The sequence below is a fragment of the Pomacea canaliculata genome, linkage group LG1, assembly GCF_003073045.1.
Source record: "Pomacea canaliculata isolate SZHN2017 linkage group LG1, ASM307304v1, whole genome shotgun sequence".
NCBI lineage: Eukaryota > Metazoa > Mollusca > Gastropoda > Architaenioglossa > Ampullariidae > Pomacea > Pomacea canaliculata.
The window spans coordinates 23,775,004-23,794,233 of NC_037590.1; the positions used below are offsets into that span (position 1 = coordinate 23,775,004).

The following is a 19,230-nucleotide window of genomic DNA, read 5'->3' on the forward strand; positions in this document are numbered from 1 at the left end:
TTTGAGACTTGAAATCACAGACCAGGAGTAGCGAGATGCAGCATGGTCGCCATCTTGTGGGGAAACCCTCCCAGTCGCGCCCTCCGCCTTAGCTAAGCAAAACAACAAAGTTTTTACTGCGGTTTCCACACAAGCGTATCCCATATCTTCAGTTTCCTAGACATTTTAAGTGCCTCCATGCACAAAGCACTGTAAATCACACTTTAATAGCAGTGTCCTTTGGTGCTGGCCGAATTTTCTCTTTTTGGTTGTACACGTGTATGCGTCTGTGTGTTGAGAGAGATTGCTAAAGCCGAGATCATCGACACCAGTTCCTTTGTTATTCGGATCGAATGTCGGAACTAGAGGCAGACCTGAGTGTGAAGCTCGGGATGATGGGAGTGGAGTCTGTGACAACAAGCCATCCGATGCTAACCAAGGAATGATCTACAGAAAATGTCCATCGTGTAAGCGATTGTTGCACACTTCAGACGTCCTAGCCGGAACAGACCAGTGTCTTGGAAAATAAATATAAAAATAAAACCCGTTCCCAAGAAAAGATTCCATTTCCTACAACGGACCTTGAAGTGACCATGAAGCTTGATGATGTTGCTGCTTACACTGCACTAACCCTGACCACAGAGACCTCGGGCGTGAGAGAGAGACTGTATAACTTTGTTTATTTATTTCTAACCCCTAAACTACTTTTGTTTTCCTTCTGACATTTCAAAACACGGAGGTTGATGTTGCGTTTCCAAATTATTGCCGTTGATGTAAAAAAAAAAAATCCCAGTACAAGCTGATGATTCGCTCCTACCCCACTACCCACCCACCCCTCTATAAACTCGCTTATGGTTCGTTTTGCTGAGGATTTCGAGTTCCATACATACAGACACGATCAACATTACTTTGACACCTCATATATACAATATCAACATTACTTTGACCCCCGGCGGTCATTGATTCTGAGCAGCAGACTGCCCGAGTGACGTCATAGGGCGGAGGTGAGCTCGCCCTCACCCCAAGTCGCGGGGTCAGCCGACGTGACGTAGTGCGCATGTCCGGTTAGGCCGAGGCGTTACGTAACACTGACATGCCAGCACCGAACCTCACAAAACTTATTATTCTGGTGTGTTGGTGTGTCAGACTTTATCTCGGATGGCGGAGTGACTAGCACAGAAAACAGAAAGAAATGATTCACGCGTTCTCCCTCGGACCTGCAAAATAAATGAAGTTGAAGTCTTTTCCGTCGCAATCTTGGCAGCCAAGGACTGGAGGCGGCATTGATCAGTGTCATCTCCTACTTTTCTCGCCATCCCCCCGGGCGTCGGCGGCAAATGACGTGGCTGTCGGCATTCAACACTTTGGCGTTGTCTTCTCCTTGCTCCAGAGTGGCTTTCCTTTTATTTTGTCCGTCTGACAAGCTGCCGTGACCCTAAGCGATGACCCCAATCATCAGTCCATCGACAAAATGCCGTTAAATATTTCTCGGTCTTTCGGCTAGTCCGCGGAAACCACCTGGGCTTCACAACCCAACATCCCACACAAACAAACAAACAAACAAGTTTTATCCAACAATTACATGGCGACGGTTGGATGAGTTCTCGACTAACAAACCCTGACTTCAAGCTCCACCCAATAGCGTTGAAATATAAATACACGCTGTTGTTCGTTCTTAATTAATTTTATGCATTTGTCGATGACTACATTTCAGGTATGATTTTAACGGACTAATTCAATAAAACCGGTGAATTTCTGTCTAACAAACACCAAACTCCGAGGGATGTCGGCGACCTGAGGATTTCTGTAGGATTGGCGGTATGGCATGGTTAAAAAAGAATTAAATAAATAAAATTGTCAATTCAAACCAAACTGACGATACTGTATGGACAATAAAACAACGGACTGCGTGATATCAAACAGAGAGATAAATAATCTTCTTACAATTAACTTAACTTGCTCTCCTACCGTTGACTGACTGACTGACTTGCTCGTCTACTCGCTAATTATCCTCGGGTTAAGAAAGACAATACACGCGGCTTGTGAGCAAGACCACCGCTTTTTTTTGCTAAATGGCTTCATTGTTTTATTCTTGTTCTTTGCCAGTTTTCCTCTCTTTATTTTTTCTTTTGTCACTCGTGCTTGCGCTTCCAGCATCTGTTCCACCAGCAGCCATTTTGAGTGGAGCTTGTGGCTTCCTTCCGTTTCCGTTCTCCTGTTAGCGAGATGCTTGTTGTTGTAGGCGGGGAGAATGTCTTCACCGGAGGCCACAATATTATTATGCTTCTTTAATTTTTATTTCAGCTTCGTTATAATCTTTCATGTCTCAGTAATCGAATTAGCTTAGCATGTGCGATTTTCAAAACTTTTTTTTTCAGTATAACGAAAATTTGGCTTGCTTTGTTAATTGGGATTGTCCGACCCCCACCAGCATCTCCCCCGGTCCTACTGTCGGCTGCCGAGCACTAAATTTGTTGACTTTCTCCCTGTCTGGATTGTGAAGTGAGGATGTGTATAAACTTTATATCTACTTTACTGTTTGGTTATTCGGGGGAGAGGGAATTCTACACGTGAAAATTGTTAGCGATTGAAATTTAATAGATTAAGCCAGACATCTCAACAACAAACTAGTCAAAGAAGGCATGTCTTGATTTTTTTTTTTAAATCAGGACACTTAAATTTAAATAGTATTTTTGAAAATTTGGACAAAGATAACAAAATAATTTTCTGAAAATTGTTTTCGGTTGCGGATAGCATAATACATATTTTACTGTGAATTACAGAGATTTTCTGCTCTCCTGCTGAGCATTAGCCAAAGATAAAACATCTCCGACATAAATAAAAACACAAAAATGAGTTGATGGGGGCGAGCTAAATGCGATGTGGGTCAGGTCTGGTGTCTCACATATATTTTCTGCATTGTACTTACAGGTGAGTCAGGATCTGGTAAAGCAAAGGTGGCTACAAGAGAGAGCGAAGGTGGCTACAAGAAAGAGAGCGAAGGTGGCTACAAGAGAGAGCGAAGGTGGCTACAAGAGAGAGCGAAGGTGGCTACAAGAGAGAGCGAAGGTGGCTACAAGAGAGAGCGAAGATGCTGTCACTACACGGCAACGAAAGCTGGACACTCGCCAGACCTGCGGGTGGCTTCAAGGCAGAAGCACTTTACAGAAATACAATATTTATCCTGCAATTTCCGCACTCCTTTTGCTCCCACGTCCATAAAATAGTCCCGCGTTTACACACTTTTAGAAAGAACAAGAAGATATGAACTGTTAATATTTGTCAACTAAGCTATATTACTGTACTAAAAAAGAGAAACAGAAGACGAAAGCCTGTTCGTGATGGGTGGAGGGAGCGGGTGTGAGGTGTCGGGTGCGCTGGTGTCGGGGTACACAACAGACTCTAACGATCATTTCCATCCATGCTACTGGGTCTCACGGGTTAAAACGTTACAGTAAGAATGTTGTACAATATCAGAGATTGAACACACCATGTAGAAGGTGTCTTTTGGTGATAGAGATACTGAAAAGTCTGCTCCACACCGCCCGCCTTCCTCCCTTCCACATCAACGCACAGACAGACTAAACAATCGTCTCGAGGGTTTTACACGCGCGCGCCTCTAACTGCCTTTTACACCTGTGGTTGCGTCACCGCCATTTCATTTCGACATTACCATTACCTGGAAAACCTTCCCACCCACCAACTGTGTTTTCCGTAAGCTGTTAAATTCTCCTTCACCCACCCGAGCACACGCGATGGAGAGGAAGAGAGGAAGGGAGCAGAAGAAAGGGGTGAGAGGTGATGTAAAAAAGTGGGTGAGGAAGGTGAAGGAGGGGGCGTGTAAGCCTGCTGCAGCAACTCTTGTTTGTCCTGGCAGCCACTGAGGTTTACAATGAACCTGCCTCCTCCGACTTCTGAAGATCAGTAAGCATCCACATGCACGCTTCTGTAATTAAAATTAATTACAAACGCAATTACCGACAAAGGTTCCACCAGCACTACTACTACTTCTTGTGTTGTTCGGTCTATCGACCAGCAAGGGAGGGACTGGGAGGGACTGGGTGGCCGCCACTCTGCGGTCCGAAAGGAAAGGCGTGGCCGGGTAGCCTGGCTCCTACCCGATGCCGGCTCCTGACTTCTCACTGGCCTCAAGCCACACCCAAGCACTAGAAAAGGTTTTGTTGCGGTTTGTAAAGATCCATTTTTCTTATAACTCTCACACAAATACTCCGTGTACAAGACAATATTGTCTCGGCTGCCGGTTTGCATCTGAGAAAGTCAATTATAAAACTTTAATGATTCACGAAGAGGTTTGTGAAATCGTTCGTATCTCTTTGTCCCAACACAAACGTGGCCGGAGGGGTTGGTCGTCCACAATTTATGGGCAATTTTACGTGTGGACAGTCGCTATGAACGCTTCGATTCCAAACACTCGGGTGGTGTTTTTACAACAAAGTCCGAGACAACACGGGACACCACCGACATACTGTCGACTACCAACCACCAACTGCTACAACTGCTTCATGGATGACAGCAACGCACACAAGCCCCTCCTTTATGCTATCTCTACCTGTATGTATGTAAACATACGTGCACGAGGTCACACGCCATGCGCGTACACACAATCGCTAAACTATTTTCAAATTTAAATTCTACCTGTGGACAGGCCCGTAAAGTAAGTTTGCAAAGACAAACTGTAAAATATGAAAGACGACAGCAAGTGCAGACCTTGGTAGGCGAGCTCCTCCATGCTGGACATGGTCCGGCAAGCAGGACTTCCTGCCCAGAATGTCCAGCGCCCTCTGGTTGTCGGCATGACGACTACAACTTCCGTTGGCAGCAGCGGTGCCATCGGTGAAGGAGCGATACCTGTACTGGTCACACGGGTACATGTGGTACAGCCCTCCTCCGCCGTGCGTGGGTCCCCCCTGGCACACCCCGCCCCAGGCCGGGCCCACGTCGAACCACTCCTGCCGGTGCGGCAAGGTCGCTGTGGAGGGCAGCATGGCCACTCGTCTCCTCTTTGCGAGAACTCTTCACTTGACGACAGGTGATGATAACAGAGAACAGTTGGCCGGGTGGAGGGTAGTCTCCTCGCTACCCTGTGGAACAGCGCGCGCTCTCTCTCTAGACGACACCCGCGTGGTTCACGACGCTTTAATCCACGTGCCACCCCGATAAAGACACTTACCTCGGTGACAAAACTATCAAATCGTCTGCAAGATTTACTTCCGAGACTGGAAAACACACAATGACAGTCTTGTTTGTTGACCTTTTATTCTTCGCAACAGTCGGACTCCCGCATGGTGGATGGGGTTGGGGTTGGGGGTTGGGTAGGCGAAACACCCGACTCCTACGGCAAGACTGACAACTCCATGCCCGCTACACAAGTGTTTTGCCACCCTGCGAATAATCCGGCACGACTGGCGCTGATGGCGTGGATGAATGGAAGGGGGTCGGATTTCCTCAGGGACATGTCTGGGTGAGGAACGCAGGCCAGTCACTCGGCCGCTGGGACGCGGAGGATGCAAACCACAAACACACACAATGCAGCCTGCGGCGGTATGTCCTGCCGCTGTGCGATGCTGGATTATATGACACCCGCAGTATGTCGCTTATGTATGAAGTGATCACTTCCAGCTGGGGGGACCACAGGCTGGCAGCACGCGTGAAGCGTGTTCACCATACACAAGCCGTCATGCACGACGGGAGGCTGCGGGTGGGGCTGGTGTCGACACAGGCAGGTGCACTCTTCACCAAAAAGTTTTCTCAGAAGTTTTTTTCTTTCTTTTCTCACTCAATGTCCCTACCAATGACCGTGACACAGTTTCCAGGTCCTGGCGAGGGTCTTGTCCCGGTCACGCACAGCAGTCCAGGGTGCAGCTAGCTACCCGCTGTGTGACGTAGGCGGGTGTGAGTGAGTGAGAGAGGGTCGGCACTGACTGTGGGCTTTGCGCGAGGCGCGACTTCACTCGTGGCTGCGGCGTCCACCGCCCGCACTGGGCGCGTGCACAGGCACAACTGTGACATGCAGCAGGAGGCTACGGCGTGCACACCAGTGCAGTGCAGTGCAGCGCCACGCGGTGCCCTCGCTCCAACAGGCAGCCGGTGCGCCAGCCTCGAACCACGGTGTCATTAGGCCAGCCCGCGACACACAGAGAGGGAAGGGGTTGGGTGCGAGGCGAGGACACGCCATCAAATCAGACTGTAGACCAGCAATACGACTCACCGCCGGTAGACGTGGGGCGGCAGCAAAAAGAAAGCTGGTGACAGCTGGCAGTCCTCCTTACAGTCAGGCCCTCCGTCAGTCGAAGCAGTGAGATTTTTTTTTAAGTCCTTTGATCCTTGACCAGCTGTCATCCCATCGTCGTCGTCGTCGTCGTCAGACACCCCCGTACCAGCTATGTCATGAGCATCTCCATCGCGCGGTCAGACCGATCCAGCGAACCACTGACCGTGCATGTACAGGTGTTGGTGGTGGGTAGAGGTTGGGGTTGGGGTATGGTGGCGAAAGAAGAAGCTAGATTGCGGGACTGGATTATTTTTTTTCGCGGACTACTATAGTGCGAGCCTCACCAGCTGACTCGCAACTTCGTGGTGATCCGAGGCTGGCCTGCCCAGCCTGCCTCCCTCGACCTCCCGCTCGGATCACCGGAGGGTTAAAAAAAGAATCAGGGCCGGCTAAGAGTGCAGGCGACTGCAGAGATACCCGCCCGCGGAAAAAAAAAAGCCCAGACGCAAGCGCGATGAAGTGCAAACGGGGAGACAACCCAGGCGCCACGAGAGGGGGGAGCATCCGGCGCGCTGCTCTTCTCGCAAAGTTCAGCCCTGCGTACCGCAACACAGCCGCCCGCCAGCGCCACTCGTCATCATCATCTGCTACACACGTGATACTGTTCACATAGTAACATCGTCGTAATTAGCGACAGCAGCGGGTGGTCGTGCGACCATCTACAGAAGCATGAAGCAAAGAAACGCTCATCTGATAATACATGGATTATCATCACAATATGGACAGGACGGCGGAGAACCAAACGACTAAACGATTAACAAATTTTTGTGTGGTCATGGGTATGAGTAGAACTTGTAGAGCTTAAATAAACTGGAAAGTGTTTTTTTCCCCTAGTTTATTTCTGTTGCTGTTGGTCCTTCAGATCTGTTGCATGAGGCCAAACAGCCGAACCTGGCGGCCATGTTTGTGCGTGAGTCGTATTTCCTCCGAAGCTCACCTCGCGAGCGCCCGCAGGCCGTACCGCAGCGGAAAAAGACCGTAAGCGCTCGCGGGCACCGGCGCTAGGGAACGCAGCGCAAGGGTGATGAAGATGATGAGCGCGTTGCCTGAGAAAACAACAGCGAGGTATGCATCTGCACGCCGCTGCCTCCTTCACAACACCAGAGTCTGTACAGCGCTAATCGGCATCTGCAATGTGAGGGTGGGTGGGTTAGCGGGTGGGTCGGCGGGAGGCACAACGGATGGAGCGCCACCAAAGCCGGTGCGGATAACCACAGCATCGATCAGGGGCGATCACGTCGATACCCAGACCCGCTTTGGCACACGTGACATCTGGTGATGCACGTGACACTGGACAGTGTTGACGATGTCGTGATACAGTTCACAAGAGGTCAGATCCGTTGTAGGAGATAAAGACGATCACTCCATGGACGCCGAGACTCACGTTTGGCCTCTTACGAAGTGATCCGCGGTTAGTCTCGGCCAGCCGTAACAAAGAATGCGAATAAACCGGAAGCTATGTCGTCTAATGCCTCGCTTTAGCTGTTAACTGGGGAAAAAAAATCGTCTGCCAGCAGTCCAGGGATATTCAGTTCGTGATCACACATAGTATTTCGTCAATTACGCTGCGCATGCGCAGACCGCGCTGGTCGGTGGTTAAAGCGGAAGTTGGGGTACGCCATTCAGCTGCTTTTACCGAGACACATGAGCGTAAAGAAAATGGGGCAAAAACACTACTGTTAAAATTTTCACAACAGTTAATTTGAAAAGGCAGTAAAAAGTTGACATGATCTGACAGATGGTAAAAGCCTAAAAACTCGAGAGATGAAAATTTATGGTCCTGTTGTACGCGATGTGAAAAGAGAACTTATGCTGACAGCAAACTCAACAGTCTGCGGCAGACATTTCATATTAGGATTTTCACACAAATGACAAATGTTTATTTAATCAGCTAGGTGCCAATATTACATGGTGGGTATGAAAGTGAGAGAACACACGTGTCACCGTAGGAGTAAAACAACTGTCGACAGTGTCCGCTCGAACTTCTTTTGCCAGACTTGGAGACAAGTAAAGATGCCACCTGCAGCGCCAGACACTGATTCCGAAATAACAGTGGGCGGATGGAATAAGATATACATTGATAAATGTATTAATAATAAATATCCATAAGCTGTCACACAATTAATATTGTTCTGGTACAGGAACGGCTTTCTATACACAGAAAACATTTTACAGAAATACTACTGTCGATTTTTCAATCAATCTTCTTTTTTTTTTTAAAGGTTCTGATAAAATAAAAGCTGAGTTACTTATTTCTAAAACAAAATTCGACTTTAGTAAGATCCGCCATTTTGAAATCGGAAACGGAAGTGAAAGCCTTTCTTTGTGAGGGTTTGTTACGATTGGTGACTGTCATGATCGGGCAATGAGGCAACAAATGAGAGACACATCCAGTAAATGAAGGTCTGTGGTCAGGTACAGACAGACTCTTTCTCCATGTTACGGACAGTAGCCTCGTGAAGCTCGTACAGACTCCCAGTGACAGCACTCTACACACCATGCAACGCACACAGGCTCGCCCCCAACTTCCGGCTGGCGCTCCGCAGTAAGAAAACTGCTCAATGCAGATTGGATGCGGCCATAGGTCACCGACCTTGGATGAAATACCCTCATTATCCCAATTTACACTCTGACCCTTGAGACTGGAGGTAAGAGAGTAAGAAAGGGAGTGTGGAGTTACTATAAGTAAAACTTAAATCTAGTAAACGGATAACAACTAGCAAGTAAATACAAACCCACGCAAACTCCAAGCAAAATGCACTCCATAGAAAGCTGATAGAGATGTCTGTACATTTATATGAAAAACCCTCACATTCTAACCGATCAAACGGCTTTTTCACTCTATTATTATAAATTTCTTTTTTATAGCGCGAAGTATGCATCAATCCAATCTTTCTTAGTCGATGCCCGGCACCAGCTCCATTTCGAGAAGGAATCTTCCACGAAATTAATTCGCCATGTGACAATTCAATTGCTTCATTTCTCCTCGCAATCCCAGGAAGCCCCTGAGATGCCAGTGTTGTCTGACTCCGAGATGCCCATTCCTCTTGCAGGTAACCCTACTACTGCCAGGGGGCAGCACTTCTGCCCCAGTCCACGGTTTTTAGGGGGAAGAGGGGAAACGTTACCGCACTGGACGCCATTCAAGAGGGAATCACTCTGGACCGGAGCATGCACTCCCCTGTGATTCACCGTCACTTTGAAACCGTTTGTTTAATTGCTGGATTTTAGAATTATTTAGTATTTTAATTTCCCACAATTCTAATTACACACGCTTGCCTTCGTGAACGGGGAATAAAGAAAGAGAGATGGGGAGGGAGAGAAAGAAAGGAAGGAGGGAAGGCAAACAGATGAAATAGCACTCGCCCATGTTTCCTCCGCCTCCCGCTAGTCTCTAATAAGACATCACGTAATACTGGAGGATGTGGAGCATTACAGCAACCCTATTATCTACAAAGCACGAGAGCTGGGGGACCCAGGGGTGGGGTGGGGATGGAAGTCACAAGACCACGGCCAAGATCTCCCTTAAGTGCAGCGTCAGGTGATATTATGTGCGAGGGCTGAAGATATAAAGAGACAGGACACGACACAGGCCAGCGCGCGCTCCTCACAAACACAGACTCATTCCGCGCGGTGTCGGATGCAGTTCTGCGAGAAAACAGCAACAACTGGAAACCGCTCTCACGACGAACTGCAGATGGAGGTGATAGGCAGCCGCCCCGGACCCTCTTCTAGCCTCGAGCAACGACTGACAAGCACGAGATGCAGAGACGGACGGACGGACGGACGGACGGACGGCACGGACAGGCAGACACCTTCAGTCTTCGTCTCATAGTGATTCATAAATTTTGTGTCGCCTTTCTCCACTCGTTGTTTTTAGTTGTCTAGGAGATTAAGCGACCGTGCAAAAAAATTAATACACATACAACAATGTGGTTCCAGAGGGGAAGAGGTGTTTTTCTGTGTGTCTGTGTGTGTGTTTGCGGGGGAAGGAGGGGTAAGTGGGGAAAAAACTCTCTAGTCGTAAGACAACTCGGGCATACACAAATGCGAATAAAACTGTCGGAGAGCAGAAATAACGCGCAGCTGTCTGGCACTAAATATTAAAAGTGGTTTAGCAGGTTCAGATCTCGCCTTGGGTGTGCTGACTGTGCGTGCCACCGTTTTCTTTACACGCTGATAAAGCCCTCGTCAAAGCATATTTAATGATTTAATTGGATTGAGGATTAGAAGCTTCGGCCGTAAACTCATCATCTCTATTCTCGCCTAATGCCCATCTCACCAACGAAAGCTCGAAGTTAAAAATATCATTTTATAACGCAAATATCTGTATTTTTTGCTCCCAAAATCATATTCCCACAGATTGTTCACACAGTGACATTTCTATAAATAATATTAAAGCTTCGACAAAAACATTTTTCCCTCTCTATATTTTACTCCTCCTCCCCCACTGCTAAGCTCTGTAGTCAGGAACCCATTCTTCACACCTGGTCGACTGGGGTGGACCTCACCTGCGCTACATGGATATCCAAGCACCTCCGCCGGGTATCAAGCGCCGTAAGCAAGTGCTGTACCCTGTCGGCTACCCTGCTTCTTTATCAGTAAGGTGATGTCTGAAGACACAAAATAATAGCAGTTTCCACCCTACATTCTGTAATCGTCACATTATTATAGTATTTATAGAATATACGTTTCCACAGCAATAGTGTCGTCGACCACCCTCGACACTAACCTGACCTACGGCATTTTGTATTTCCAGTTGCGGCCCACCTCCAGCAGCGATACCTAGCACACCCCAGGACAATGGCCGGCAGTTTAAAGAAGATAAAAACCAACAAAAGACTTGTCCACGGCAACAAACATTCTCCTCGGCTCTCCGGGCTCCAGATTGAATTCAGCAGGAGTGTAATTACTGCAGTGATCGCCGGCATTGGGTTTAATTGGAACAAGAAGTTTACATTCGGGCAAGCTGGGTTTTTTTATTTAAGGCAAGCATTTGTGTCCTGCATCACCACCAGCACGAATCTCGAGATACCAGTGGTAGTCAGAAGCCAGGTGTTGAACTACTACAGCACGTAACATGCGGCGACACCACTTAGTGTAGCTGTCTACGTCCTACGTACCACGTGATGTAACTTTACACGTCACAGACCACGTTGTTTTGTTTATTGATGCCTGCAACATTTTTTTAACGCCGGTAAAAGCTTAGAACATCAACACAGTCGTTAAGCAAGGAATTCGCCGATGTACAGTAGAGGCCGTTGCTGTGGTTTACGCTGGGAACACACGCGGCGTGTCCATCATCCTCGGCGTGTACCACAGCATCCTTGGACCGAGGTCGAGGGTCACGACGACCACGAGGTGAGGTCACGTGAGTCCAGCAGAGTCTGCACCAGTAGTCTACAAGTCGTTCCGTTGTAAATACCCCCACCACTAGTAGCTGGCATGCCACACTACCTCTGTGGTAAACTCACGAGGTGAGATCAGGGACGGACAGGGAGGGGGCAGAACTTTACCACTCCTTTCTTTTTGATGTCTAATTCGCTGTCAAACCACATTAAAACTCATTTATTTGAGAAAAGGCATGCTAGCTATTTGTAGCTGTTCGTGACCTTTACTTCTGATTTGCGATAAAACCAGAGCTCGTGCGATGATAGATGTACCCCTGTACAAGACCGTTACAACGGTTTGTCTCTCTGGTAAGCTTTACTCAATCATCATCCAGCATTTTCTGTTCGGTTCTGCAATTTAAAGTTAGTTAAACAACTTGGCGCAACATCTTCCTGGCTTTTCTTATTATTTCGCTTGTAATGTTGTCTGCATCATCATCATCATCGCGGGCACCTTACATTCAGATTTTTGTTTGTTAGTCGTAAAGGTAAGTGTTATATTCTGTATTTAAAAAATACCAACGAAATTAGCAGGCTTCGCTAGAGACCAAAACCACCCGACCTTGACTAACTGCCATCGTCAGAGAGGCGTGAGACAGGAAAGCAGTGATTTAGAGGAAAGGAGGGATGCTAACAGCCGACGGGGCTGCAGCTGTTGTTATGAAGCGAGAGTGAGTCGTTTCCCCACAGCAAAGTCAGGAACTGAAGAGAAAGCATCTTGTTTTTGTAATTATTCCCCGTTTCTTTACCCCAGAGCATCTTTGCCACCGCTTTATCACTACAGCTTCAGTGGTAAAACATCACATGCCAGTCTGGGCACCACTTCGGTAATAAAACGCTTTTCTTTTGAGTCCCTGAGTTTACCCCAGACTTGCGACTTACCCACACTTCATTGCTAAGGCTCCCTGATGGCGGCGACAAGTAGGACTGGAACACTGAGCAATAAAATAAATATTAAGGTAGGAAACTTCACCGACTTCAGCTAACAGCCACCCGACCCAAATGCAGACACCAAACGCTCAATAACATTCTCTTCCTTGTCCTCAGTCTGCAGACGACAGGCAGTTGCTGCCCTTTACTCGCGTGTCATGTGGGAAGCGCGCTAACCCCGCTTCGCATTTACCTCCCCTTGACTCGACCAATTTCCTGCGAGACGACACCTCCGGGCGCGGAAGTCCATTGTGATAAGGATTTGTTCACGCGTGGAGCAGCAGCAAACAGCAACAGTTACAGGGTGCTTCTTGTAGTCGATACAAACCCGGTACCCGGCCATCTCTACCCGGGTGGGACAGACAGCCTCTCGCTCTCTCAACGCACGGACAGGCGCGTGCTACGTGTTACACATCATTGCATTTTTAAATTATTCATTTCATATTGTGTTAAACATTGCCAACTCAAACGTATAAACAAAATAATCCAGGGTTAGACTAACCACTCGCGCCACATCGGCTTGTATGAATGTTGCTTGCGGTCATCACAAGCTCCTACAAGAAATATATTTCTCAGCAATATTTCTGCCTGACTGAAAGATTCTTCAACAGATTTGATTTTGTTCGCTCATTATTAGATCATCTTAATCTTTTCTACATTTAGCTATTCCCTCGACCTGTTTACAAAGCTGTAATGCGGCGGTAGAACGAGCAGTCAATTGAAACTTGAAAAGAGGAAGTGTTTGTTGATGCTAACGATGTGTGAATCATCGATTGTGTCAAGACAATTTAGTTTGCTCTGTCCACATCCTTAGACCTAAGTTGATAAATTTAGGTTAAACTGTCATAGAAATTACCTGTACAGCAAATGAGCAATTTTAACCTCAATATACACAGGACATAAAAAATCTGACCATGAAGCCAATTCATGAATGTTGGGTATTAATCTAACATTAGTTTTCTTGTATGTCTGGTTGCGTGTTATGATCTCTAATATATTGGTGTTGTCACCACAATATTTAGAATTGCACTTTGTAATGTATTGCATTTATATCTTGGCTAAAATTCTCTGTAGTCAACCAGAAGCAACATGCATTATCAAATGTGAACACAGTTCTTTCACCTATCAAAATAGCTTTCACATTTTAAATTGACAAATCAAAATTATAAAACCTAAAAGTAGAAAATATTAAGTATAAATGAAGTATATCGGAAGGCGCATCCTTCAAACAGCCTTCACAGCTGGTACATCAGGCTCCACAGCTTTTAGGGAATGGACCCCAAACCCGGAAGGGTTCCGGATCGTTATTCCAGTGGAGCAAACTTTCCACAGTCAATTTCTTGTCGGGAATGGATACCTGACTCCACAGAAGAAGGTAGGTCAGCGAGGGAGAGGAGATGGACGGCGTCCTAACAATAAACTAACCCAGAAAATGTTGTGGTCACTAACCCTCAACGACCTAGAGAAGGTGGAGGGGAATCTTTGTTTTCTCATCTCACACTATTTATATTCACGATATCAGATGCTCAGTCTGGTTGGATTTCGACTTCCCGTCTCACACATAATTTAAATGTAGTCTCATGTCCATCTTGCTCAGGTAGAAGAGTAGGAGATGTTGGAAGGGGAGGAAGCAAAGCACCATTTGTCGAGGAGAATAAAAATTGTTTACGAATGAGTTTGAGGCAGGACAAGCAGATCACGTGACAGCAGGAAATGACGTTCTGTAGCCACGTTGCACGTGTAGCTAGAGCCGTGGTGCATGTGGATGGTGTGGCACATGTTGCCGGTGTCGCCAACATTAGGATCGAGTGTCGTCACCGCACCTGCCCACGTTCTCAGCGCCGCCGCCATTACACGCGCTGACAAACAACTTCAAAGCAAGCGAAGCCGCCACACAACACCGAGTGACAAAGGTATCTTTACACAACTTCAATACTTATGTAACATCTTTTTAAATACCTTTCCCGTATCCACACCATAGCTTAGCAAACAAATTTAATTGCTTTATTTTTTTACAGGTGGTGGATATTTAAGCCATGGTTCTTCTCAGTCGGCCTGTGTGTGGAGACACTTCTGCAGACAGTCTCACACCTGTGTGTAGGTTGTAGCTGTGTAAAATGGAGGGAGACGATCCAGGTGGAGGAGGAAGAGCAACTGTTGTTGTTTTTTGCCCCGTGTTTTGCTTCACGTTCGACGTGCGTCATAAAGACAACAAACTAAGTAAATAATCACACAAAAAACTGGAAGGGTGTAAACAACAGTAAGGCGATAGAAGAAAAAAAAAAAAAAAGAAACAAGACGAAACGGGGAGAGAACTGCGTCACGTGATCCAGGATGTACAAAGATGTAGAGAGAATTAGCCACGAAGATGAAATGTAACATCACAGAAACCACTAAAAGTCAAAAATAATAAATAAAAAAAAAAGGGAGAGATTTCCTTCGATACACGGCATCGACTGCCTTATCCCCCGCCATCATCGCCGAGGCACCGCAGGCTTAGTGTCGTCTGTAAGCCCCGACACGCTCCGGACTTCCACCTGCCGCATGCGTCAACGGCGCTGACCGCACGTGCGGTTGTCGTGCTGCACACACGTCGTTACGTGGCACTGCGCCCACGTCCACCCTGACCCCCACCTCCAGCGAGGTCGGCAAGGTCGAACTGCACTCCACACAGAGCGAGATGACTTTTGTTTGTGGTGAAGGACGGCGAAGACCGACAACCTTAGTAAACAAACAAAGCAAATCGATCGATCGGCTGATCGCCAAAGTCTGACATCACGGCCCGCTTTCCAGACATCGGTGGCGCCTACCACAGCCCACAACTTGCTGCTGCTGTGGTGGTGGTGGTGGTGATGCTGCTGCTGGTGGTGGTGATGGTGATGCCGAGTGCTTAACGCAGCGACGACTGCAGGACGACAGCCGCATCCCGAGAATGTGGTCTCGTGCTTGCCTCTCATCACCACGACTGTCCGAGGGCCTGAGAGTGGCTGTAAATTGCGATAAACATCTTGGAAACAAAAATCGCCTCTTCACTCAGGACTCTCGTGCAACGCAGCATCGCTTGAAAACATTTGTTTACGACCGTGGAAACATCGTTGATCAAGAGCAGAAGTATATTTTTCTAGGGTAACACATGTTTATCAGTAAGTCAGTAGTGCCAGGTTTCGGTCCTTGCAGTGTAGTCTACACTATCTACCCGGAGTGCCAGCAACTGAGTGTGACTGGTGCACACAGGTGCGCGGCTCTGGCTGCCTGGCTCCGTCAAGGTAAAAAAAAACAACAAACAAAAAACCAAACAAAAAATCAGAAAGAAGTCAGTCCCGTCAGGTAAACCAACTTGCTTGAAGTTTAATCTGATTACTTTCATACCACACCTGCATTCTTGGTTATATGGAACATGGAGACACGGGTGGTTTATCTCACAAGCTTTTTTAAAAAAAGTCGTCTGCCCTCCCTCTGTCTGCTTTGTAAAGCTCGTGAAAATATATATTACACGGCGCTACCCTAGACTACTTTGATTGCAGTGTTATTATCCTCCATTACTGGCGTTCACTTTGTTAAAAAATAAACCGTCTGTCGGGAAAAAAACTTTTTTTCTCTGGAGTTATAAAAGAAAATATCCCGACGGATTTCGAAACTTTAGCATGGCTCATTTTACAGCCATTTCCCCATTAAATATTACCATTAAATAAACTCGAGTAAAGAGCGACTTTTTTTTTCTCTCTCTCCGCCTGCAGAACATAAAAGGACGAAGAGACGATCAAGTCGAGGGGCGGGGGAGTGGGAGGTAGCGGGACAGAGGCAAGAAGTGTTGTTATGATGGAGGTTGGGGGAGTGGTTGGAGAGGGTGGAGAAAAGAAACAGTTTGGAGGGAGGATGGGAAATAAGTAGTTTCCTATCTATAACGAATCCCACATTTTACTTTTTTCCTGTCTTTTGAATCCGCACAGCTTCCGGCCATTTGGCTGCATGTCTGCGTGGTTTTGCTATTACTGTCGGCAGTGCAGGTACTGGCACAGCTATCTTGGGAGGATTAATTGCATTACATAAACTTTTTTAGGAGGCTTCTCAGATCCGCCCGAAGTTAAAACAAGTTTTATAAGTTTCACCCGCCTGACGCTGGTGAACAGAATCAGCACCTTTCTCAAAGTCTGTCAGAGCATGACTAGGACATACATACAACTACCTATACTACTATAGTGTCAACAACTAAGACACACTTCATGTAGACATAATTGTAAACATCCTGATGGTCTTAAAATTGAGCCCTACAGTTCAATTCACAACTCTAGTGGGCCCTCTCGTTTTTGAGTGTCAAGTTGCCATCCAAGTTTATTTTAGGGAAATACAGGATTTTACTAGCAGGCAGGTGCAAGCTGTTGAAATTAAAGCAAGTTATCAGCACACTTAATTAGGCCATTACTGGAATGCTGTTGAGAACTACTCGACCAATAATAATCCAGGCTCGCTGAGCCAGCCAAAGACGCAACTTCCGAAGAATAAAAAAGGAGGCGTCTAGCCCAGCGCGACCTCCTGACCCACAGAATTTTATCGTCAAACATTCATCAACACCTGCATGGTATGATGGCCACGTGCTTACGAGCTGTCGACCAGACATGGCGCTATTAAGACGCCAGAAGATCTTCACGCACAATAAAACGACTCTTTTCGCAACGGTTTACTTTTCATCTTATCCTCCGCCCTCCTCCCTGCAGTCTCCTGGTGCGATGAGAGTAACCTGTGCTCGCCAGACGCTGGCTACCGGCGAACTCATTAGAAAGTCTCTACAAATTTGGCGCCAGCATTCCCTTGGCATCCAGTGGTGTAATCCATGTAACAACATCCGAAATAAACAAACACTGGGTTAGAAGTGAAGAAAATAAACTTGAGAATGATTCCTAAAATGAGACACACCATAAGGCGACCTTTCAAGCACACGCACTTACATAGATCTTTAACGTATGCTTAAAAAAAAAAATAATAATAATGAAATGAAATTTCTGATTTGGACTATAACGGTGGCTAGAATTGGAATAGGGGAAAATCACGCTTGTTTTCTTGTTGCACGACCCATTTCCACGGTATCTACCCCGAGTATTTCAAAGACATAAGACGGTGAGCGTGTTGAACACTCGGCGAACCCTCGCACCAATGACACCTTTTCAGGACGCAGGTAGAATGATTGGGCAAGTCCTGCCGGCAACTACGTCGCCTTTGTAGTTCTTTTCACTGCTTTGCCTCCAAAAGCCTCAACGAACCTCTCCAGGGACGTTTGTTCAGCTCAGCGACTTCCCCGACCCCAGCGACCCCGCGATATCGAAACTGTCCTTTCTACGGAAGTGTCGTTTTTCATAACCATGCTCTGTCTTGTTTGCTTAACAGGTTTCACCCAGGGTGGCTTTCATCGGTGCCGTAACATCGCCCTCTCCCTGCAAGTGAGCTGTATTCTTCTCCCCAACTGCACGGTTGAGACCTTTGACACCGCTGTCGCCACAGACGACCACTCACATCGCTGACCCCGACGACCCCAGTCAATGCCTAGGGTTCTACCCACCCAATGCTCCATGTGGAGGTTAAGGGCACATCGCCCACACATAGTGTTCTTAAATATAATCTTGTTGCCAGGAAGGGATGTGAGGACGGATGGTGGTAAATACCACCCAAGGTAAAACCGTTGGGGGGGTTTGTTGACATGTCACGTGACACTCACAATGGGGGACCCTGATGTTCCCTGCGGAATAACTAAGTCTGTTTGGCACAGGCATCATGTGACGTGTTGGTGGCACTGCTGTCAACATGTAGCTGTGTCCTGGCTGGCTGCACATTTTTGTCACCAAAACACCACATGGTGTCCAGAAACGGAGTCTCCTTCATCCCTCCAGACACTCCTTACAATGCAGCCGTTGCTCAGTGCACAAATGCCAGACATGCCTTTAATATTTTAATATTATTTTTTTGGGTTTTAATTCCTGCCTTTATCACTACATGTTCGTTATTTTCTTGGCGCTTCATAGACGTGAAGCTAAGGCCCTTGTTTTAGGGGAGGGCTCTTCCCGTCATGTTACTACGCCCCTTTAACTCTGGAATCAACAGGTCAATGAATATATCGCTCAAACAAGAAACAAAAAATGTACAGCTCCGAAACAGTTTTAAAACCTGAACTAGCAAGGACACTGACACTGGTCCAGTTATCATTTCAGTAAACATGCAGCCAGCGTGACAGCCAGCAAGCAGGCCACGTGACACGTACACCAACAACACAACTCATTCTCAATACATATACCTCCCCAGCAGTTCCTGGGACTCCACAGATGTCAAACAGACTAAACGGAACTTGTTCTAGCCGACAAGCCAACTACACACAAAGTGTCAACAAACAAACAAACAAACAAACAGACAGACTACATACAGCACGAGTGCCAGCGGACAAGCTGGGTATACAATGTAGTACAAGACACTTCTGGCTACAATACCATCCACACCTTACAAGCTCTATGTGAGTATTTACATACAGCGAATACACAACACGGAGGCTGCAATACTGAGACGATGCTGACAGAGATGCTCAGAAAGAGAGCTTCCCCCGGGGTCAGTTTTTAAAAGACAAATGAAGCGACTGGAAAATAATTGGTCATTAAC

At 47.0% G+C, this 19,230-nt stretch overlaps 1 protein-coding gene across 10 annotated transcripts in view; it reads right to left on the reverse strand.

Annotated features, from left to right (window-relative positions):
• The window catches only part of LOC112559435 (retinoic acid receptor alpha-A-like), a 115,288-nt gene that overhangs the window by 43,014 nt on the left and 53,044 nt on the right, over positions 1-19,230 (reverse strand). The window contains exon 1 of one of the 10 annotated variants that reach the window (XM_025230754.1): positions 4,708-6,266. The exons of the other annotated variants lie outside the window; for them this stretch is intronic. Within the exon in view, the coding sequence (XP_025086539.1) occupies positions 4,708-4,831 (124 nt within the window). The 5' untranslated portion in view covers positions 4,832-6,266. Of the gene's footprint in view, positions 1-4,707; positions 6,267-19,230 lie in introns of those variants that run through there. 10 annotated transcript variants of the gene reach the window in all.